This window comes from Anoplolepis gracilipes, chromosome 10, assembly GCF_047496725.1.
Source record: "Anoplolepis gracilipes chromosome 10, ASM4749672v1, whole genome shotgun sequence".
Classification (NCBI taxonomy): domain Eukaryota; kingdom Metazoa; phylum Arthropoda; class Insecta; order Hymenoptera; family Formicidae; genus Anoplolepis; species Anoplolepis gracilipes.
The window spans coordinates 3,994,518-4,018,675 of NC_132979.1; the positions used below are offsets into that span (position 1 = coordinate 3,994,518).

Here is a 24,158-nt window from a genome sequence, read left to right on the forward strand (position 1 = left end):
TTAAGTGTCGTAATACATTCAGCACGTGTCATTAGAGAAACAAAATGATATTGGAACAAATGCGATCTTTGTGTCATCATTAGCATTGAGCTTGACATTATCTTCTACGTTTCATAATTTTTCTTTTTTTGCCGTACACTCTTGCGTTTGCAACGCACAGGTAGGGAGTAGTTTCTCGGCAATTTGCATAAATTAATACTTTATATCCTATCCCGGTTTTCCTGTTTAGCATTCGTTATTACATTTTCTCTCAAGGAATGGATAGAGGTCTGACCGTTGTGTGCAACGATTTTCTAAGTAGTTTTTTAAGTAGCACGTTTCTTATACAAAAGACATGACCCACTTTGAATAGTACATTTATATAAATAAGGACAAAACAAAAAAAAATTAAATATTATAAATGTTTTTATAATAGAAATATACAGTAAAGATAAAATATGTTTTAATGATAAAAATATATTTTAAAGTTTGTATAATTTGTCTTTTGAAATCGATGCACAAAAATAATAACATAACGCAAGACTGTGCAATAATATAATAATTGATGTAGAAACAACGCAAGGAATGTATCCGGGCGAAAGCGCGTGGGTAAAAATCTGAATTACAATGTTAGGATCAAGATGACGATGATTTACTTTAACATGCGTGCCTAGTACACGCTTATATTTGGCCGAATAATTCTTTTCTCGAGCGGCTGCTTGTAGACAATTTGCAGAATTTTCTTAGAATGAGAGTTCCTTCTGTCGCAATCGAGTGCAACGAAAATGAAGATAATGCGCCGACTAATTATTTGCCCGCAGTTTCGTTACTTTATGCCCCTCGGGTCGGGTCGACCCATTAAATCACGCGGAATTCGTTTTACGGATTAAAGTAAGAACCCGGGAAAAAGAAAAGTCGCGCTCTCGATCTCATACACGCGGTCTCTCCTTTTTCTCACGATTACGATAACCTACTTTTCGCGGTAGTTTGTTGTACTGCGGATACTTGCTCCTTCCAGTATCCCGTCATCCTCGATCAGATAGAAGGTTATCTTGAAAAAGAGGATAAAGCGCACGTATATAAATATATATATATATTTGTGCATATAAGACTGCAATTCTTAAAGACAAAATGCAACGCCAGAGTTGCAGTACGCTTGCGGATTTATGCAACATTATCCATCTTGGACGTATCTAATTGCCAGTATGCGGTGTTCGTTAATTGCGACCGGAAAAAACATTTCACAATGCAACAGAGATCATTCGAGCCATGGCGCTTATTGTTAAACAGCCGTCACTGGTCTGTCCCTCCTATTATGTGTTTATTTAAACTTCAACAATTTTCTATCGCAATCGTATTTTCTTTCACAATTGCGCTTGTAATCAGTCAAACGCGAACGATCAATGTCATGTTTTTTCTTGGACATATTTTGCGATAAAATTCACGTTCGTTGCCTATGGTTTCGTAGAACTCTTGTTGAGGAAATTATTTGTAATTAAATTACAGAAGCGATAAGAAATGAACGTCAAAATCTTAAGGCAACATATCTACATCTTTTAAATATCTAATGCGCGTTCGAAAATATTTATTATATATCTGCGCGTTTGTGTTGTTTCTTCGTGACTTTTCTTGCTCTCTCGTCTAGAGAAGTGATTGTAGTCTGTTCAGGATGCGACGTAATATAAATTGACTGAAATATAATGGAATAATATTGTCTTACAAGATATTATTCGCGACAAAGATGTATACTTTGACAAGAAGTTAATTATTCGTGGAAGTACTTGCACAGATATTGATCTTACGAATAACAAACAAGATTTGAACTGTGAATTGTATTTGTTTAGATTATACCTTTGAAATAAATATTCATGTTTAAAATGATGAATCATTTTTCTAAAATAAAGAATATTAATGGCAAATTAAGAATATAATGGAAATGTTTAGAATAAAAATTTTGGATGAAGAAAGCTTGGCATTTGGTAGTGTGTGTGGTTGGTTGATATAAAAAATTTATTGTGATTCATTTATAATATAGAATTAGGAAGTGTTTACGTTTAAACTCGTAAAAGGTTTCGAGAACCATATAAAGTTTTCAGAATTTGAGATAAAAGATTGCGGCACGTAATAAATCTCGTAAAAATACAAGATCAAAAAACAAACTAAAATGATAGCTCTTGAATCAGATTGTTGTGAAATTTAGAAAATCATTTCTTGAAAGAATAATATCCATGCTGTAATTGTAATATATCAAGCCAATCATATCAAAACATTGGTCGCGACAGTTCAATGTAGCAAGCAGAACATATGACGCTATTGAGTCAGCACGTGAGAAGTTGGTTAATGAGCATTCACACCATTCACTACAATTATTCTCCTTATCTTGGAAATTCTCTCCGACCACGCACCCGCAAACATTTATGAGAAATTCTGTGGGTACTGTCTTATGTAACGTTTTGTGGAATTTGATAAGGCACAACCGAAAATATAAATAGATGTAAAATATATGTATATTTTGGTGACGTATTTAATGCAGTTATTTGTTTTAATTTCTTACCATCAAAGAATTTGATATAATTTTTTTTTGTATTTAATGTGTGTGTGTATGTATACATATGTGGGTAATATATCAGTATCAGTAATTATACTGGCATCGCTATTATTATACTAAGTTTATATAATACTTCTTATTAATATATATCATATGTTTATATAAAAGCAAAGACCCTCTCTGTTTTAAATACTGATATGCAAAAAATACTATATTTTTAATTTAAATTATTAGCAGAAATTTTGTTATAAAATAACTCTACATAAATTAGTCAAATTTGCAAATTTATACACTTTGATATGATTGAGTGTTATAATGACTAAATTAATTCAGAACGAGATATTTTGCTGGAAAGTAACATTATATAAATTAGTCAAATTTTTGAATTTATATATCCTATTATACATATATATGAATTCTTGAATTCATGCACTCTGCAAGTATATTGAAAACAAGGGAGAGGGGGTATATTAGTGGAAATGTGTTCCATGAAAAATTTATATTTTATGGGACATTCCATTTTCTCTCTTCTAATATAGTTGAGTTATCACCGAATCGTCGATAATGCATGAAATCATTATTTATTCACGTTCCCATGCGTTTCCGTGCATGAGTACGCACTAAATGTTACATCTCGCAGTGACTATTACGAAGCAATAAATGATACCTTGATCACTCAGTAAATTATGTTTGCAATGTTCCCTAACAGTATCATAATTAATGTTATGCCAATTGACACGTAAACAATTATTACCACGACATCATATAACGTGTATATGTAACCAATGCGCGCGCGCACGCACGCAATACATATACATATGTGTATTTTGCAAATGTACGTTGAGATATGTACCTTTTTGCTGGTCGCGAGATGCGTTATGCAAATATTTCAATGTTGGCATATGTAACATATAATGCACGACGCGTCTATATAACTGCAATTCTCAATTTCCACGAAGTCGAATGTGATATACGGTCCAAGTCGATTCTCGCTAGTCGGGTTTTCGCTTTCCTCTGTTCTTTTTCAAATACCGTTTATGCCAGCCCTATTTATAGATGTGCCCTAAAAGGAAACGGGATTGCCCCTTTTCTTTGAATTAAACAGGTAGTCGGGATTCCGCCTATCCGTGCGTTATGCGTCGCAATCGTCCTTAGCTCCGAAAGTAATAGAAAGATCTTATATCTCAGATTTATACCATTAATATTTATCTGTTTTCATAAATAATATACAACTTTGTAATTATTCCTAAAATATATATATATATATATATATATATATATATACATATATTTATTTTAATGACAAATTTTTTACATTAAAACTCATATTTTTATATTAACAAAAGGAATATTTAAAAGTTTCATAAATCTTTTTCTAATGACATTTATAATTCAAATAAGTTTCTTTATTATGTTGACTGTTTAAAGATCTTGACTCTATAAGTATTTAAATGCGTGTGAAATAATATGGTTTTGCTGTCTATTTTATTTGAAAGAGAAAATTAAAAATAAAATATGTAGATTAAAAAAAATTCTTAATATATGCCAGATTTTAATTTTTCACCGATGCAATTTATGACAATTAATTAGAAATTAATTGGAAATGACTGAAAATTTATTCTTAGCTTAAAAGTTTCTTTTATGCTAAGAATAAATATGCGCTTGATTACAAATATATATACATATATAGTGCGGTGAAATTGATTACGTTTTGATAACAAATATCCTGTAATAATATTATATATTATACTACTAATGAGCAAAAGACACAAAATAATTAGTCTTGCGGTTATGATAAGAGTGATAAAGAAATGCGTTAAAAATGTCACGTTATTACTGGGAGAAAATTTAAACAACTACATTTGCTAATTTTGCATATCATAACGGGTGAAAAATATATCTTCATTATTAATGTTGGCTTAATTAACAACGCATATTACTGTAACAAATATTACATACAATAAAAAGAAATGACAAAATTTGTGAATTTTTAAACAATTATATTATATTATATTATTTTTAACAATTATATTATTATTACACACATAACATAATGAGATTTGCATATTTTGTATTATGCATATAATTACTATTATAATTATGTCAAGTTTTATATTTTGACGATTTAATTAATTCTTGGAAAATGCTTTACCTTGACACTGAAAGTGTTCAAAATACAGATCTATGTATATATAATGTTATTTCATGTATATATAATGTTATATCTTTCATAAAATAAAGAATTTAATATAAATATCGATAAATCGCTTAAATGCTAAATCATCATAAATAATCGGACCGTCGTCAAACGGAAATCACCGTATTTTTTAGTCAACCGGGAGGTCAGCTGATCGACCTGACTGTTGATATTCATGCGATTGTTTGATAAATAGATCAAGTTCGCTCTTCGAAGTATTATATATAAGTCAAATCTTTTTTTGAAACTCGATCGTCAAGCTAATCAGATAAGTTTAGTGAATATTTATGTTTTTAAGATTAAACCGCTAATTCAATTGATTTATTGTGTTATAGATACTCGGGAAAAAGAAATCCATACATAATCATATATAAATATATAAAATTATATGTGATTTTATGTGTAAACTTTTTCTCTGAATACTTCTGATCTATTTATTATATCTCTTTATTAGATTAAACGAAATAAATTGATATTCTAAACAGTACTATTACGAGTACTCTGTACGAGCTAAGAATGTAAAGTTCACCATTTTCCTCATGGGATTTTGTGATTTCTCGCATGATTCCGCGCACGTATCGGAGTATTTTCTATTCTGAGATTCTTGTCTCTCTATATATTTCTTTTTTAAAATAATTAAGTTATTATTGAAATTTTTATATGTATATATGTATATATATATATATATATATATATTATTCTAGATTCATAGTGACAAAAAACTGCTTATAATTATACAGTACTTAAAATGATTAATGAAATTGATCATAATTAATAAAACCGATCAGTTATGGACCATGAACTATTGAGATTAATTAAATTCTCGCGTTATAAAAAAAATTAATATTTTTCTAAACAACAAAAGATATTATTAATTATTTATGAACTATTTTAATAAAAAAAATTATTTAAATTTCTCTCCTTACAACTTTGATATCTATTTTTATTTACACTCTGCCCGACTACCTCGCGGTCAATCGATCCATCAAGAAAACGATTCACGATCACGCGTTCGCACGCTCGCTCGCCTGTGCACGTACACGCACACGAGATTGATGAGTATGTGCAGAATACTCTGAAGGTCCACGTGGTCGTGGATCACAGTAGTGGCAACAGTCGTCCCTCGACCGTCGTTCAAGTGTGTATGAACGTCGGTCGACATCTCCGCTGGCCGCCGCTGAGAGGAGAGTAGCTGAGAAAAACGCGAAACAAGAAAACAAGCCGGGACAAGTTCGCTTTCATTCGTGGATCCGCATGACTCTCGCACGCTGACCGCAACGAGCGGTTCTGCTCTTCACCGGTGCATCCTTGCTGCGGGAGCGGTTTGTCCTCCGATCCACTATTTCGAAATACACGCAGAATGTGCTCCGAAAAGGTTCGCGAACATTTGGGGGAGAGCCGATCGTGATTTACGTGCTAAGATTTTTCGTGCGACTTATGCATTAGTCTTATCGATCGCACAGATTGATGAGGATAAATCAGACGCGTATATACATATATACGGGCAGTGCTCGTTTAGTTTAGTTATACATACAAACATTACGTTTTTATATACGCAGTCGTGTGGTGAAGACAAGCTGACCAATTACTTCAAAGCCGTAAGTATGATATAAATCTCTTCTAGTAATATTTGTCAAGAGACAAAGAGAGGCAGAAAGAAAGAGAGAAATTTGAAATTTATGTATGGAATTGTGTCGAAGGATATTTTGTAACCTTCAATTGATTTTAATTCTTTTTTCGATTATATATACAGTGGGGCAATTCTAAAGGAACGTAATAAAAAGTAACATTTTTTTTGTTTAAAATAAAACATATCTATATAATATACATATATCTACATGTATTCTATTTTCAATTTTAACTATATTGAATATAAATTGAAATAATATAGAAATTTTACAAGCTAAAGGTCACTTTTTATATTTTTTTAATTACATGAAAATATAACCTTTTTATTTTAATATAAAAAAGTTAATTTTAATAATATTATTTGTTAAATCATGTTTTACATGTAGTCTCACACTTCTCAGTATATGTAAAATAAGCTATTTGACAATTTGTGCAAAAATGTTTTTACTATATTATATAGTTAAAAATGTACATCATAATTTGATTTAAATTATGCTGTACACACAAATTAATGCTCGGAAATATATGAAACTTTTACGTTTTTTACCATTCAACTTCTCCATTTAAATCTTGAAATTACGAAAGTTAACATGTGGTAAAGTGCAACGGAGCTAATTTAATTGAAGCTATCCCACGCTTGTTTCAAATTGTATTGTTATCTGTCGAAATAAAGTGAAGACAGAGGTACAGTTATTATCTTTGAAAAATATCTCACATTTCGCGATTGCAACAAATCTAGATTTCGGAATAATAAAGCCACTTTAAAAATAGAAATACATTTAAATTTACATATCTATCATCTCATTATTTTCAAGGTATACGAGAAAACATTTTAATATTTATCGAATAATGAATCACGTTAATAATTATTATCTATAAAGAGACTCTTTTAATTTCTTTGAAATGAAGAACGTGCCTTGTACATTATTCTCGCGCCTTAGCCTGCATGCTTTTTGAAAATTTGCAAAACGTGTCGTAGCCGTCAAATTCGCGAGACAATGTTCGCACGAATTTTCTCTGCTTAAAGTCTTCGGAAAACGAGAGAGAATGTGTGAAAAACGCGCTAAAATTTCTCTATTCCATATTTTGCCCTCTTTCGAGGAGGCTCCAGAAACGATCGAGCAACTTGCTCGGCCAGCTACTGTTGCTGCTGACGGTATCATCATTTGAGGTTTCTGAAAAAAACAAGGATGCAATCCTTATGTTTGCGTAGTCAATTTATATGATTGCACGCAATCTTGAACTTTGTTCCCCGTATAAAAGTTTTTGTCATTTTCACGCATACGATTCGTGAATTAAGTTCGCATCTGTCAAACGCAAATAATAGTGTGATGTCAATCAATGAAAATTAATGATAAAAGAATGATCTCTTTTTAACAACTTATTATTTGTTTATCAGATTGTCCACTATTGTGACTCGAGTTGATTCTACGTTCATATTTCATTTGCATCAATTTTGCTTTATCTTTTAGTATGATTTATAATCTTCGTGCTGCGTATTGGCATGCTGGTAATGAATCTCTTAAGTGTTTTTCTTGTTTCTTCATTTGCAACTCCATATATTGTCATTGTTATGATTAACCTTTTTTTTCTTAGACTCAAGAGATACTTTTCTAGTTATCGAAAAAAAGTTTTGTATTTTATATATTGAACGCGACGTGCCATCATATTTTATATAACTTTATTCGCAGCCCTGAACTTATTTCTATCTCTCGTAAAATAACCGACTGTGTGACGTTTATGCGGAAGAACTGCGGTCTAGTACTCTAATACATCTCTTGTCATCTTTGTGTCTACTTCATTTACATTTTTATATATTTATTACTTATTAGCATTTGTCTTTTGCTTGATCATTATAAGGCCAATAGTCAAGATCGAAGAAAAAAAAAACATGTAAGATTTATTAATTATTTAATAAAATATTTTATAGTCAAGACTAAAAGAAAAGAAGACGTTATATATGCTTGTCTATTTTTAATATTTTTCTAGAAAATATGCTGACATCATTTTCAATCATAAATCTGTCATTTCCAATATATCATAAAGCTTTTATCTCGTATGAGATTAAACGGTTGAAATTTAATCCATGTGTCGATAATCCTAAGTGAAAATTTCTTATACATTTGATCGCATATATTACTTTATGGCTTTATATAGCTTTTGACGTGTTTGATTAAAAGGTTATCCTGCAAAAATGTAAATATAATGTTAATATTGCTTAATTCTTATCAATTACATCCGATCATTATATATTCGTGCGAAAAATCTAATTTGTGTAATGCATTTTATGATGCATTAATGGCAAATATCTACGCTCAATTAATATGCATCTATTCTCACTGCTCACACTCTTGCGCTTTACTGCAATTATTTTTTGAGAAACATGTTCAATAATTTTGCATTTTGATAATAAGGTCAACCGGATGTAAATTTACTCGTTCAAAGCTATTCCATAACTGAGAAAGATTCAACGCACTTACGACTGTCTCTCGATACTCGATGTCAGTGACCTTGAGCTCTGAACTTCACTCGACCTCGAGATGTTTTTGCGCGGAAAATAAAAGTACGTAATTCGTGCACTATGCGTAACATTTGCCAAGATAACAATCAAACATTTTCTATCCAGCAGGATAGAAATTTAATATACGTTCATTTTATATTTAAACGAAAACCCGTTTATTCGTATATTTAGTACATTCATTTAAAGATTTCTACGAATTAGCTATTCTAACTATTGCAAAGAATGATAAATGGAAGAGAGTGTTTTAACTAAAAATTAATTTATATGCTTTATTTCATTTTATGTGTTATCACTTAACACGTGTATTTAAAAAACTAATTTCTAATAAACGGATGTGCGAAACACGTGTAAACATGTTTTCATTTGAACGTATAATAGCGAGTCCTATTTTATATTCAACTCTGAAAACATGCAAAGTCTCCTTCAACATTATATAATTTCTTTATATAGTGATATTTATTATTTCAATATCAATAAATATATAATACATGGTGCAAAGTATTCCGATACATCGGTGACAAATATGGAAGGACGCTTGCAAAATATACATACAATATCGTTTTGCAGTTACATCGTCGCGGTTACGTTGTCGCAACAATGGTCACTGCCGTGTATAATAATTACGTGCCAACGACACTAGTATTCGGATTGCATGTCGCGTGCCGGGCATATTAATAATCAGATCGCGGATTTTCACCTGGAAACGAAACGACGCGTCGCACGCTTGATGAATCTCATTGCTGCGATCGTTCTCACTCTCGTTTCATTTCGCAGGAAAATTAACTGTAAATTATAATAGCGCGTAATTAAACGAACGTGCCCTGTTTTGTTCTTCGTATGCCATAAAATCTCATTACCACTGGTCAGAGTTATTTCATTTTATAGATTGTACAACTGTCACATAAATCACATAATAGATGGCATGTACACAATAGTAAAGTAATTATTCCTCGTCAACGAAATAATTGGCGGATTGAAAAAAATTGCCATATTTCCACTTTTAATCGATCAGATCGTACGTCATAACAGCGACACATTTTAATCGTCGTTCGTGAGAAAATAATGATTGTTTATAGCACAAATTTATTCCTTATTTATTGTGCATATATATATATATATATATATACATATATAAAAGCGTAATAAAACTCACACGTAGAGAACGCAACGATTGTTACGAAATGATTCACGTTTATTCGGACGCCGACTCGCATAACCGCACACGGATCAAGTGAAAGTTATTCGCGAGGTGTTAATAAACGAAGCTCTAGACCGGAATACCTCTCTTTTTTGTTCGACTTTCTGCAAAACAAGAAGTTCGCTTGTGTCGACGATTTAAAAGGCAATAACCAGTTTGTAATTCATGGTCATTGAATAACATACAGAAGGCTATATCTAAGGCGACGATTATAATCAGCAATACAAACTATGCGCTAATTAATAAACTACCTTGATTTTTGAAAAAAAGCTATAAAGTTTTATAACAGATCTCTTATCCAATCGTTAATTTAATACTATTAATATCGTTTTTATTAATTTATTTGTGTCATGCATAGTTACACAATATTTATAAGCTATTTCTTAACACACACTAAGTGTGTCAAGTATAGTGTGTCATAAATATTCTCGATATCTTTCAATGAACTTAGTGAACAGGATTTCGGAAATTTTTTAAGCATGTATTATACTTCGCAATAGAGTGCATCTTCTTACTTTTATACAGACAAGATTTTTAGTATAACAAAGAACACGCTTTGAAAGAAGCATTATACTCTGGAAATGATCTGTCCATTTTCTATAAAATATAGATAACATTGTGATTTTTTACCTTTTTGATTATTTATTTATTATTCACTGAACTTTCGATAATATAATTGAGCTTCGTTGTACAAGCGATCTTCAAACATTTCCGCATTTATCTTCCATTAGTAGGAAAATATTACGTATCCACGTGTATAGACTAGTAATTAAATCGCAGTACGATCATCAAGAAGATAATTATTTGTGAAAGAATTAAGAAATGCAGGATAAATCATTTCCTTCTCTTCCCTCCTATGGATCACATATGTTTAAAAAAGATAATTAAGATAATTTTATATAAGATAAAATAATTTTAAATATAAATAAACCTAACACATACATAAGTATTTTTTCCTCTTCTCGTTCTTCATGAGAAATCATTTTTTCCCTGATTGTATCAGACTTTACTGGATTCCATGTATATGCGCGGGAGGCAGATGGTATTACAAAATATTTAAGATGATATATACCTACATTTTTGTATACGAGCAATCGTATTACGGCCATGTAGTTCTTGATAAGTGTAGTCGCGTCATCTATGATTACGTTAATGATATACTCCGCCATAAAATTTCCAAATCAATAATTATTAGGAATCTTTGTTATTTCATGAGAGATTCGTGTAATTGTGTATAAGTATCCGGTCGTCATGTATACGTCTACGAATGCTGATTAATTTAAAGGTCACACTATTAAGACCGAAGAAATTTGCAAGAATTTTCTTAAAACATTAAATTAAATTCTCTTCACTCTCTTCATTCATAATTTTAACTTTGTCAAAATTATTGTAATTTATTGTCAAATTATTTCGACAACTTATTTCATCAACTTATTTTAGTATAATTGTATAACAAGAGACTTTTGTAAAAAAAAAAAAAACATTTGTATTAGTCTCTCTTTGCTCATTATAAAAATTTATAACTCTTTTTAATAAAAATTTTGCGAATGCGTATTCTGTACTATTATTATGTCAATATATATATATATATATATATATATATATATATGTATGTATATATAATATTTCACTAATTTCGCATCACAATTATTTTGCATCATAAACTGAAATTAGATGTGTCTAATAACCGGAAATAAATGATTCTCTTACTTCTTCCGGCTTTTGTGCACGATACTTTGTAATTTCTCCCCGGAAGGAGATTGACGTAGAGACGGGAACATTTATATTTTTCTGATATGCACTTTATCCTTGCACGAGAAGTTCACTGCTCAGTTCACTATTCCATATCTCTATAATGCATCCTGTCGTCGATGTAGCACGCGACAGGACAGTATGCGTTTCCGGCTGCGCTGCATCGACGGATATGTAAATTAGTCACGCTGCTTATGGGTTTGCTTTGAAGTTTGTAGTATAAATATTTTTTTTATACTGTGGATGATAAGCTTGTATCTTATCTCTACGAAGTATTTGTAATGTATCATTTTCCGAAACAACGTAATTTGCATCAATCTCAAACTTTAGTTGATAAACTGATATTGTGAAATAAACGGAGTAAATTAATACAAAAATTTAAAATTTTTGTATTAAAAAAAATTAATTAAATAAGTATATATCTATCGTTTGACAAAATGATGGTCAAATTTGTTGACAAATATAATTTGTTTACAAAATACTTAGACAAACTTCTAGCATTCCTCTCGTTAAAATAAAAAAAGAAGTTTATATAAACCCAAAGTCAAATATGAGTGGTTACAAAAAAGTTATAGTAATACAAGTTTATGTTAATGTTATGTAAGATAAAAGTTATCGAAACTAAATTATTGATGAGAATATTTAAAACATTTAGTGTATTCGCAACCTATTAATAATAAACATATACTTTGCCAATGCATTATTAATGAATTATTTTGTAGAGTTCTGTGTAATCTCGTAAGCATTAATAATGCATTATTAATGAATCGTCCGCAATTTTTAACACAGTTTAGCAATCCTTACTCCGAATATATTTTTTCTAATGTAATTTATAAATTGCATTGTCAATCAAGTTTGGTGGTTATTTACAAAACAAAATAAAATACGAAAAATATATCATTTTAATTATTCTCTTTCTTTATTTTGTATTATTCATCATGTTTTAGTTCGGATTATTTTTTTTTATAAAATAAAATTCCTATTAAAAATATAACGAGAGAGATAAATTCTAGGTGGAATCTCTCTTCGCACACAAACATTCTTCATGTCTTGGCATTTTTGAGATATTTGAAATAGATTGATATTATATAGAGTTTTTCGTTTTTGTATATTGCGATAACATGACTTGAATAACTGCTGATGTAACATTAGTTTTTAACTGTTTATATTTCAAAGCGTTGGGGTCAATTATTTATTACACTAAAAAAGGTAACATTAATTAAAAAAGTGATTGTTTCTTCTTTATCATTTTGTTCTTTTTACAAATAATCACCAGCTGATCATAATAATTTATATTTAATGGTTGCATTTAAAAAGGTTATGTTACTATAACATATATGATACTATAATTTTGTTTTAAATATGCTTCTATTTAAAAAATCAAATGTTATCTTCAAAACTAGAAAGATGTTATTTGATCCATTTTATGTTTTAAAATTGTGTAATTTTAATTTAACATTTTTTTCTCTCTCAGAAAGATAATAATAACACTGACGTAAGTAAATCAAGCTGATGATTTTAAATGCTTCTTTATATTTATTTTTATAGCTGCTTTATGATAATTTTCGGCGTTCATTGCTGTTTAAAATACGTTGATATAAATCAAAATAATAATTTTAAATGCCTTGTATATTAATTTTTATAGCTGCTTTGTGATCATTTTCAGCGTTCATCGCTGTTGGATGTTCAGTTAAATTAAATTCATGCATAATTATTTTTAAAAAATTCGATACTATTTTATGAACGCCGAATATAATAGTAAGATTAAAGTTTGCTAATAAAATTTATCAAGTTTGGCTCGTACGGTAGAGAGAACAATCAGTAGAGCGAATTTCCGGCATGAAAAGACAACAGTCAATTCACAGGCCTTAATATATTACAATATCGGATTCTTCTTAAAATGTAGGCTCAAGCGTGACATTTCCTGATCTAAAAACTAAGGCTATCTAAAATATACATCCACATGTATGTGGATCCAAAATTTTAATTTTGCAATGTAAATATGAAACGTTTATTTTGGATATGAGAAAAGAAATATAACTGATACTAAAAATAATAAATATATACAACATATATATAATAGCCAGAAGGCGATGAGCGTAAAAAATAATTTTTGTTGTTGGCAAAACAGAGATATTGCAAATATTGAAACTTATAATTATTTTATTTTTATGATATTGTTTTATGATGTTTACAGTGTTATATATATGCGGATAAAATATTTTAAATAAAATCTCATAAGACGATTAGCTATTTATAAATCTTGTCCATATTTCTTTATTTATAGTGAAATGATATTTGATGTATCTATCTCGCAATACATTAAGGGGGGAATCTCTTTTTTTTGGTAAAAAAAAAACGACTTTTTTGGGAATTTTTTTTAGCAAAACTATGTGGTGTTCTAATTTCATCTTTTCCGAATGTTTTTATTATATATTTATTTATTTAAAAATATTTTTTTTATTAAAAATATCGCCTGTTATTCCTGCTCATTTATGATGCCGCGTGGAGTGCCTTAATCGCTGGTTGACACGATATCTACCCTTAAGATTATCTGAAACAAAAAAATCAAACGATGTTTTTTTCTGTATACATGTAGTTATCGCCTGAACTACAAGTAAGCAAAAAAAAATTTTTTTGAGAAAATGGCGACTTGTCAAACTTAAATAATTGATTTTACTCTTAAAATTGGTAATTTTTTTTGCAATAAAAAAATATATAACGTATCACTTTTTCTTTAGTTCACGCGATAGAGGGATGTTTTCTGAACGTACAGTTAAAATTTCAAGTCAATCGATTGAATAGTTTTTTAGAAATCATGTCAACCAGTTGTAAAAAACGCGTTTAAAGTTTCAAGTTGAGTTTATGAAGACATATCAAGTACTTACAGCTAATCTGCTATACCAGGGCCATACAGTATGCCCTCTTCTTTCTTTCTTTCCTTTTTCTTCTTTTCCTTTTATCAACACAATGAAATTTATTCACATTGTATTGACCGCGCAGCAGGGAGTTCAAACAGCTGCTGTGCGCTTCAAAATATACCTTCGCGCCGAGTCGGTTTACGATTTATAATTTTCACAATTTAATTAATTTCAAATTAAAACTTTACAGAAGTATTTTCAAGACCTTAAACTACAAGATTCCGTAAAAAAAAAATCGATTTTTTGGACCAGAAAAAAGAGATTCCCCCCTTAAGGTCGAGTGTGATATAATGAAAGTGGAGTCGCCGGTATTATTCGCATAATTATATAGATTACAGTAAAACATGAATGCAATTCACCGTTATGGTGAAAAATTTTAGCTTGTTTCTTTATACCGCGATAAAATTTTCTGATAGTGAATTCAACCATTCACCGCCAGCATTTTTCCGAGTGCACTCGGTTCAAGTAGATTCCATACATTTCGAGTATTCTAGAAGGAAAAGTATATGGCGCGGCAGCACGCGAACTCGCAAGACTTTCCATTGTGTTGTATGAGATTTTTCGGTACAGTTTTTCAGGTGAAATCTGGGTTCGTTAGCGAGCATCGTCGGGCGTTATAGTAGTTCTAAATGATTTTTTGTAACATAACGATAAGAAGGATGTACAAATGTCTGCAGTATATAATTTAAAAACCAATTTTTCAAACATCTATTCAAATATTAAAATTCATAATTTATATTTATATATATCAATGCTATACCATTAATACATAATTAATATTCTTTGTGTATATTTTGTTTGTTATCTCTTGTTATTTTGGTTGTTTAAGTTTCTTCTTCGAGAATATTTAATAGAATACTGTGACATAAAATTATAACAAAAGAGGCTAATAAATATTATTGTTTCTTAGCGTCTGTTCAATCGATGTCTCCTCGTATGTAACAGATAATATACAATAGTTCTGTAAGGTCATCGAGATAAATCTCGGAGTATATATAAGTAAACGTAGTCACATCTTGACACTCACGTGAGCGGTTGGTTGTACATTTACAAAAACACAAATCTAAACCTTCTAGAAGAATACTTTGATAAAAGCAAATGGTAGGAATATGAAGAATGATAAAAAGAGATAATAATATCGAAAATTATTGTAAAAATTATTTCTTTAATTTCCTAAATAATCTTGAAAATAATTTATAGCGTTACAGGTTCTCGACTCTGTAAAAGATGAGAATCGATCAGCTCGGGCTTCTTCTTTGGAAGAATTATGTCGTTCGGAAGCGACAACCAGTAAGTTATACTCGACTTAATAAGACGTCTGTTTCCTATTTTTTCTACGGATTCGTATAAATGGAATAAATTTTTTTTTCAGGGAATTTTAGCCTTAGTATTTGTTTGGCCGGTAATGGTTTTCATGCTTCTTTACACAGTGCGTGATAATGTCGATCCGGAATATCACCCAACATGTCAATTTCCCGCAAGGTCGATGCCGCCGGATGGGCTTCTGCCTTTCGTGCAGAGTTACATATGTAGCGTTGAAAGTCCCTGTGATCCTTTGTCGGAATACGAGCCAGTGCCATCGTACAAAAATGCCTCGTTAGTCTCGCAACTTAATTATAATTAAACGTGTGAATGATTAATTCATTACACTTATTACATAATCGGAAAAAAAATTTGGAAAAACTCGAATAATTTTTCTCTTCTCTCTTTTTTTATAATAACAGTTTAAGTCCTTTAATCGTGCAACTACAACCGATGCTCAATAATAACACTATTATCTCCGCCGCAAAAACATTGCCAAAGGGCATCAAATTGTTGAAGTCGATGGCAGAGATCCTCACTAAACCGGAAATCAAGGCGCTTTTTGGTACGTCTGCATTGAAATCTAATTAACGTTCTCTTTCGACAATTGAATATATAAATATGTTAATAGATAGGGGAATCCGTTTGGGCGACTTGTTCAACAATCACGAGGAAATTAAGAATTTACTAAAATCTCAAATGCCAGGTGTGAGAGAGGGTTTGGTTGATGGTTTATTTGAATCATCCGTAAAATTAATATACGTAAGTAATTACTCCTATATTTAAAAGAAATGTTATTAATTACTCTAAGATTTATCTAATCATTTCTCTTTTTCCAGTCTTGTATAAATATTATATCAAAAAGTATGCATTATTTTTATACAATGCAGTGGATAAAAAAAAGTTGTCTTTTAATTTTCATCTACAGTTGGTCCAAACTTTCGGTTCATCTGACATCAACGGCGTCGTTTGTTCCCCGGAAAATCTGAAGAAATATTTAATTCTACCTAAAGAGGAAGACTTTGCCGAGATTTCGAATGTTCTCTGCAACATCAACTCGATAGCGATCCCCGACATTTTAGAGAATCTTTCGAAGCATCTGGATTTTACCGGTTTGCTGGCGATGGTCGATCGTGCAATGGCAAAATTTCGCGATTACAACTTTTTCCAAGATTTGAAGCGAGCCGTAGAAACCATCCTCGATCTGAAGACTCCCAAGAAATACATACCCGAATACTTGAGAGTACGTGAATGGCTACCAAAAGTAATTTTGATTTTCCAAAACGTTACTTTCAAGGAAATCGACCTGGACTTGTGAGTTGGATGCATGCGTTTTTTAATTTAAAATCCAATTTCTTTAAATTTTAATTCAATATCGAGACCATTAATATCCGGAGGAATATAAATGTCTTAATTTTCAGCATCAATAAAGCTATCGCGGTTTTGGATCCTGTATTTGCATATGAACGTGATTGGCCGGTCGCTCGAAGTGGGTTTTTAAAATTAAACAGACTTCTAAAGATGGTGAAAGAAGTTGTGAAGTACCGCAAGCTCAATTCCACCGATACTGATGATTTCTTCAATGTGATGGACCGATTGGGAGCAACGATATCGACTTTTTCCTCGAATTCGGATAATTATGAAAATCTCACGCAAATATTGGATTTGTCTTTCATGATTTTGCAGGATGGTATAAAGCTTACCAATAAAATACTTGATCGTCACATGAATGATTTTGAATTGCAAGTGTTTTCTCTTTTTCGATACAAGTGAATTAATAATATTCCAATTGTTGATTAATATTTTATTTTTAATTTTTAGAGCCGCTAACATTTTCGATGGACTCAGAAATTTCTTTTCCGAAAACATAGTGAATTCAGTGACATATTTTGTGTCGTTGATAGATAATATCGTGCAAATGTCTCATCACGTCGCTATTCTTCACGAGGATACCTTGAGAAGATTATATGAGATTTCTAAAAAGCATCAGAATTTGGTTCAAAAAATGTTGATAAGTTTGCAACCTACTGTATATAAAAGGATTATTCGTTCCTTTTCACGATTGGATCTTGTAGAGGTTTGTAATATTTTTTAATGCTTCTTACCTTTCTTGTAAGCTAACAATAAGTCAAATTATAAAAAATTTAATTTTCTATATAAATTTTTCTTATAGCGTCTGATAGAAGATATAAAAAAAACACAACCACAGGAAGTATTTTGTCGAAAAGACACAATGGACGAGATATTTGATAATTATATTGAATTTAAAGATAAATCCGACGAAATTGGTGAATTATTCTGCAGCGATGATGGGAAAAAATTGATTAGCGATGTCTATAATAGTTTCGAATTTGACAAATTTGGAAATATTGTACGTATATAGCAATCGATTGTAACAAAATCGTAATAATGATTTCATAATAACCAGAACAATATTTTTCAGGTGAGCAAAACTTTATCGACCATGGTTAATATGGCGTTCAAACGACCAATTAGGGTCGAATATTCAAATTTAACGTCCGTTGTGAAGAATACAAAAAAATTCGTAACTTATCTGGATGCACGGAAAGTAACTTACTTGAATTGGACCATTTTTCAAACAAGCAATGAATGGAAAACAACTTTTAAAGAGACACAACCTCAAGCAAGACTGGATGTGTGAGTAATTATGCATTTACGCATACAATAAGTTTATATATATATATATATATATATATATATATATGTACATATTTTCGCATAATAATTTTCTATATTAACATGCAGTACTTTTCTTTAGCCTGGGAGTTCATTTAAGCATAGCGAAAATGCTGGGTTACAATAGTCTATCTTATATGTCAATAAAGCCGGATCTGGAAAATATGGATTATCTAGCCGGAATAATTCTGAAAGATTTGCAAACTAATCCTACTAGTTGGATCAAGGAGGTACGCCGTCATCAAGCTGAGTTGATCGAATCGTTTTATCTCACCGTCACAGATAAAGAAAAGGTTAGTTGGCAAAACGTAATTAAAGTTTTCTTTAATCTTCACATCTTTTACATAATATAATCATCAATTATAAATTCTGCAGATTTTATCGTCTCAATGCGATTTTTGTTTAATAGACATTACAGATCTTGGAATATTCAAATTTCACGAAAACATATTGCATGGATCCGAATCCGCCGGCTTTGTTAAATTTTCCTAAGGGGTCGAACAGCACGATTCTGAAGGAGCTGGTGTGCTATCTATCCAAATCGGTGCAAACGGATCTGGAATTGAACGTGACCAACATCGAAATCGAGGAAGCCACGTACAAGAAGAAGGAATTTAATTGGACTGCCTTCAACGAGAAGACAATCGAGATTTACCAGTACATCGATACCTTAGTTCAACAGGATCAGGAGAGTCAACGTTATGATTCGAAGAAATTGGAGAAATTGAAGCAGAACTTCAAGACTTCGTGGACGACGGATTTAACAGCAAAAGATGCATGGGAGATTAGGTAAGAAATATTTTTCTTCTGCATTTCATTTATCAAGATTTATTTTTTAAAATTTGTCGTCATCAATATATTATGTTTTTATTACAATAAATAAATAAATTATTTGTGACACATTACATATGTCTGCAGCGTAGGTTTAATCTGCAAGCTCTTTAACGTAATGGAGAGTCCACTGTTTGGAATCCAAAGGAAAGAAAATTGGAAGATTATTTACGGGTTTGCGTGGGCAACTTCGGTGATTTTCGACAACATCGAGAAAATCGTCGATCAGATTCAAAATAACAATAACGTAGCGAAGATATCCGATGTTTTGCAGGAAATGCCACAAACCGAGATACTTGTCGGTTCGTTTTTGAGAAATTTATCCCCTATCATCCTTGATCTAGTTGATATGATAACTTTGAAACCAGTTTCTCTAGTAAGTTGATTTTTACACATTTATTTGTAAATTTAATTTATCTTAAATGCAATAACATTAGTAATATATTAAGAATATATATATATATATATATATATTCTTAATCTAATATATAATTTTATCATTAGATATCAGTTATTGATGAGTATAAAGAACGTGAGCGAATGTGGCCTTGCATCATAAACGATAGCGTTGGTGTTGCGTTAGAATTAAGGAATGGAAGTCGGGAAGTTGTACGAGAGATTGAAAACATCGGCTGTAGCCCAGCTCTCTTTATTAAAGAGTGGAGAGAACAACCAGTATTAATGAGAGTCCGAAAAATTGTAAGTTTACATACCTAATTATTTATGATAATCCAATATTCTGTCCTAATTTTAAGAATAAAAGAAAACTTTTTTAAAAAACTTTTATAACAATTTAATAAATTATTATAGAAATTATTAATCGTATTTTTTTTTATGAGTCTTTGTGTAATATTAATTTTTAGTTCGAGCATGACGAAACTGTAGATTTACCGGCATTCAATTGGACTCTGGGCTACATAAAATTTCGACGATTGATTGTAAAACTTGATAATTTGATAAACAATGCTACAAATATCGTTTTGGCGGAAGAACCGAAATTAAGCAAGTACCTAATGACACTCGGGGAGGAAGTGGATAATATTATCGAAGAAAGAATGCCAAACATGGGAGTTGATTGGAGGTAAAAATTATATTTTACGTTACATAATAAAATAGTCGTTTAACGTAGTGAAAGAATAGCGTGTTTTAATTCTTTTAAATTTTTAATTCAGTAGAAAAAAAAATTTCAGTTTTAACTTTTTAAATATTTAAATATTTTTTAAATATTTTAATTAGTTAAATATCTCTCACGTCTTTTTACTTATTTATATTTTACACAATTAGTTATTAGGAGCGTTAATTTTTGTTGAAGAAATACTTTGGATCATATCGATCTAGAGATCGACAAGGCGATCAAAGCTTTTGGTAGCGAGCGTTCTGCAAGTGAAATTTGGAAACCATCAGTTGACGTCAGTGATCGTGTTCTTATTCTTTTGAAATACCTTTCCAATGTCGTTCACAAAGGTTCACGTATCGTGATGAACATTTTGAATAATGGTAAATGCATTTTCGAGTAATTTTAACAATTATTATAATATTATAACTCGATATGTCTAATTCTGCGAGATGTGATATTGCTAAATATTTATTTGTGTGATCTTTGTTGCAATATTTTTTTCTAGGTGTAGGAAAAATCAGTTTATTATCTCTGTTAGGATTTGGTAATACCTCGCCAATCAGCATTTTTCACGATCAGCTACCTTACATTCTGTCCACATTGATAAATGGAATATCCGATCCCGTAATCGACGATAAAATCGTCACGGCGCTGAAAAATAACACTGCAATCACGTGCACGATGATGTTTGATTGGTTTTCGGACGTTAGAGTCAGTCTGACTCCCGAGGATTATAGGATCTTGAAAAATTTCACTTGCGATTTCGATCCTGAAAACTTCAATATGTACACGGATTTTTATATGGCGGAAACGACGATCTGGAAGAAACCCGTTAGCAAGTATCGATCTTACGTGGCTTCAATGATCGGCGATTTATACGATCTTGCGAGAAGCATCAGTCGCGCAGTGGAAAACAAAATGATCATTGAGCCACCCTTTTCGAAAAGATACTTGGACCATATGTTGCAGACATTGAGGGAGACACTAGAGATCAGACATGAAGAGAGTACTTTTCACAAGGTAAATGATTAATTAATTATTGTTATATTTAAAGTTACATTTTACGAGTGAGAATTTTTGTTTTAATCAAATACTTCTGATATAAGCGATGCAATAAATAATTATATTTTTCAGGAATTAAATTTGGATGAAGAATGGTCGAATTATAGATTATTGATAGAAGGACTGTCGGAGATTTTAATACACATTGGCGACGCTTTGAAGAAAGCCGAAATACATAATTATAATTTAGAGATTTGGGAACTGGTGGAGAACGGCGATACACGTCAAGTATTAAAGATTCTGGAAGATTATCCCGAAGAGACTATCGCCCTGATTGCTACGCTTAGCACGCTCAATACGACCGGTCAGTTCATACCCTTCAAAGATATCAGGAGGACCATGTGTACTCGCAACTTTAATTCTGATTATTGGTCCACGCCGAATAGAACGCGTTTCCTACAGAAAGTATGTTCGTTCGATCCCTATCAGCTATTGAAGACCGCCACGAGCGACAAATATCACGTACGTACGCAAAAAATATATATTTGAAATAATTCTTTTGACGCGATTAAAAGTCATAGATATAAAAAAAAATTGGAGTTATAAAATATTTTTAATAATCTGAAATTAAAAAAAAGTTTTACTTTCAATAATTAATAAAACATTTAAAAGAGAGAAATATCCAACTTTTGCTGCAAATATATATATATTTTATACTCTTGTATGTCTTTTCCGTAGGATATTGTTACCGGTCAGAAAACTACTTTTTCAAAATCAACGCCACTGACCAAGTCATTAATAAAATTGTTGGACGATGTTTCGAATTTTACCGCCGCGCTACCAGGAGTAAATCTTAAATCAAACATCTTCAATATAACGACGTGGCAGAACTTGTCCAATGAAACCTGGACGCTAATAATCAAGTCCGAGAAGTCCTGGATCCACAACTACCAAAACTCTTCGTGGTACAAATTCAACGTGACGTCGAATTATCTTGTTGATTCCAGCAGACTATTTCAGCAACTGGAATCCGTGATCGATCTCGCGTCAGGAGGCGATATCTGGCAGAAACTTCGCGTTATACACGAGACGTCGAAGCTTAAGCCTCTGTTAACTCTCACAGAGGACATGCCTAATCTCTTAATCACTGCCGTCGACACCTTCGTCTCGTCCGAAAGGCTGGACGATTTCATACACATGCTCTTACTCGGCCAAGTACATCCCTGCGACGTTGATCGATACTTAATCCCGCCTAGTTATATAAGGAAGAAGGGATTACTCTCCAGCATTACAAATGTCTGCCAAAAGATCGTCATGAACGATAAATATTTAACGTGGATAGATCTGTTGCCTTCCGAGGGAAAATATAACGTAATATCCTATTGCCATTGATTAATAATTACCTTATAAGTTTTGAATCAAATTTTAAGTATTCTTATATTAATTTACAGGATAATTACTTCACGTACGATACGTCTGAGACGGCAGACGAAATGCAGTTGTTGCAAAGGGTGCAGGGATTTCAAACCACTTTAATTCGTGTTTTAGCAGAGGGTTTTAAGCAACTAAAAATTCCTATTTGGTGGACCTTGTTCGAGGAGAACACTTTAAAAGACTTTAGCGCGGAATATAAGAGAAAGGTATACGTACATTGATTATATCAGTTTTATATACAATATATATATATATTTGTTAAATGTTTCCTATACAGATTAATTAAGTAATATATTACATACAAATTTATAAATAATATCTTGAAAAAGATATACATTTTAATTAATTAATATAATTAAAAACATCGATAGGACACGAGGGCTTTAGCAGATTTGATGGTGAAAAAGTCAATAAAGATTTTAAAAAGTTTTTTAGAAACTCAAATTGACACTAAGTAAGCAAACACGTCGTTAAGAAAAATCGAGATTAATCTGTTAAGAATGAAAAATAATTTGTATACTAATTTTACTGATTTTTTAGAAATTGTTCGTGGTGCATTACACTTCCAATTGAAATCTTAAATTCCCAGCTAATGTATCACACTCTCTATTCAAAACTATTCTGTCAAATGAATCGGCTAAATATATCGGAGGTTCACAACATTTTAATCAATGACTTCAATTGGAATAAAACGGGCAACATGGTAAGAAATAATAACTGAAAATGTTGTGTAAAAGAGAATATTGATGTACACTAATCACACACACACTATTAATTCAAAAAATTATTAGATCAAGGATTACAAATTTTTAAATAAGAAAAAGACGCTGGACGAGTTTTTAACTACGTTTGAAACTACTTTACATTACGTCGCCGATATCATAATCGAATTTCAAAATGACACATATCATGACAAAGTAACCGATTGCTTTTACAAGTTTGTCGGCGGTCGTACATATTCTCGACCAGGATTGTAAGTGTCTTTTATTTCTCATCGCACATTACCCAAGAGATAAATTAATTCTATCAA

General features: G+C 31.2%; 1 protein-coding gene across 3 annotated transcripts in view; it reads left to right on the forward strand.

The window, feature by feature from the left end:
* Nucleotides 1-5,828: 5,828 nt before the first annotated feature.
* Ldd (lipid droplet defective) overlaps nucleotides 5,829-24,158 on the forward strand; it is a 37,557-nt gene continuing 19,227 nt past the window's right edge. For 2 of the 3 annotated variants that reach the window (XM_072900281.1, XM_072900283.1), the window contains exons 1-23: nucleotides 5,829-6,322; nucleotides 15,946-16,035; nucleotides 16,118-16,341; nucleotides 16,470-16,612; nucleotides 16,679-16,809; nucleotides 16,976-17,361; nucleotides 17,469-17,789; nucleotides 17,869-18,124; nucleotides 18,221-18,418; nucleotides 18,491-18,705; nucleotides 18,827-19,037; nucleotides 19,154-19,533; nucleotides 19,663-19,951; nucleotides 20,080-20,274; nucleotides 20,439-20,656; nucleotides 20,888-21,072; nucleotides 21,198-21,712; nucleotides 21,827-22,216; nucleotides 22,433-23,065; nucleotides 23,146-23,334; nucleotides 23,500-23,582; nucleotides 23,669-23,831; nucleotides 23,920-24,101. In XM_072900281.1, coding sequence (XP_072756382.1) covers nucleotides 15,973-16,035; nucleotides 16,118-16,341; nucleotides 16,470-16,612; nucleotides 16,679-16,809; nucleotides 16,976-17,361; nucleotides 17,469-17,789; nucleotides 17,869-18,124; nucleotides 18,221-18,418; nucleotides 18,491-18,705; nucleotides 18,827-19,037; nucleotides 19,154-19,533; nucleotides 19,663-19,951; nucleotides 20,080-20,274; nucleotides 20,439-20,656; nucleotides 20,888-21,072; nucleotides 21,198-21,712; nucleotides 21,827-22,216; nucleotides 22,433-23,065; nucleotides 23,146-23,334; nucleotides 23,500-23,582; nucleotides 23,669-23,831; nucleotides 23,920-24,101 — 5,570 coding nt within the window. In that variant the 5' untranslated portion in view covers nucleotides 5,829-6,322; nucleotides 15,946-15,972. Of the gene's footprint in view, nucleotides 6,323-15,679; nucleotides 15,847-15,945; nucleotides 16,036-16,117; nucleotides 16,342-16,469; nucleotides 16,613-16,678; nucleotides 16,810-16,975; nucleotides 17,362-17,468; nucleotides 17,790-17,868; nucleotides 18,125-18,220; nucleotides 18,419-18,490; nucleotides 18,706-18,826; nucleotides 19,038-19,153; nucleotides 19,534-19,662; nucleotides 19,952-20,079; nucleotides 20,275-20,438; nucleotides 20,657-20,887; nucleotides 21,073-21,197; nucleotides 21,713-21,826; nucleotides 22,217-22,432; nucleotides 23,066-23,145; nucleotides 23,335-23,499; nucleotides 23,583-23,668; nucleotides 23,832-23,919; nucleotides 24,102-24,158 lie in introns of those variants that run through there. The other variant, XM_072900282.1, reaches the window with a different exon arrangement.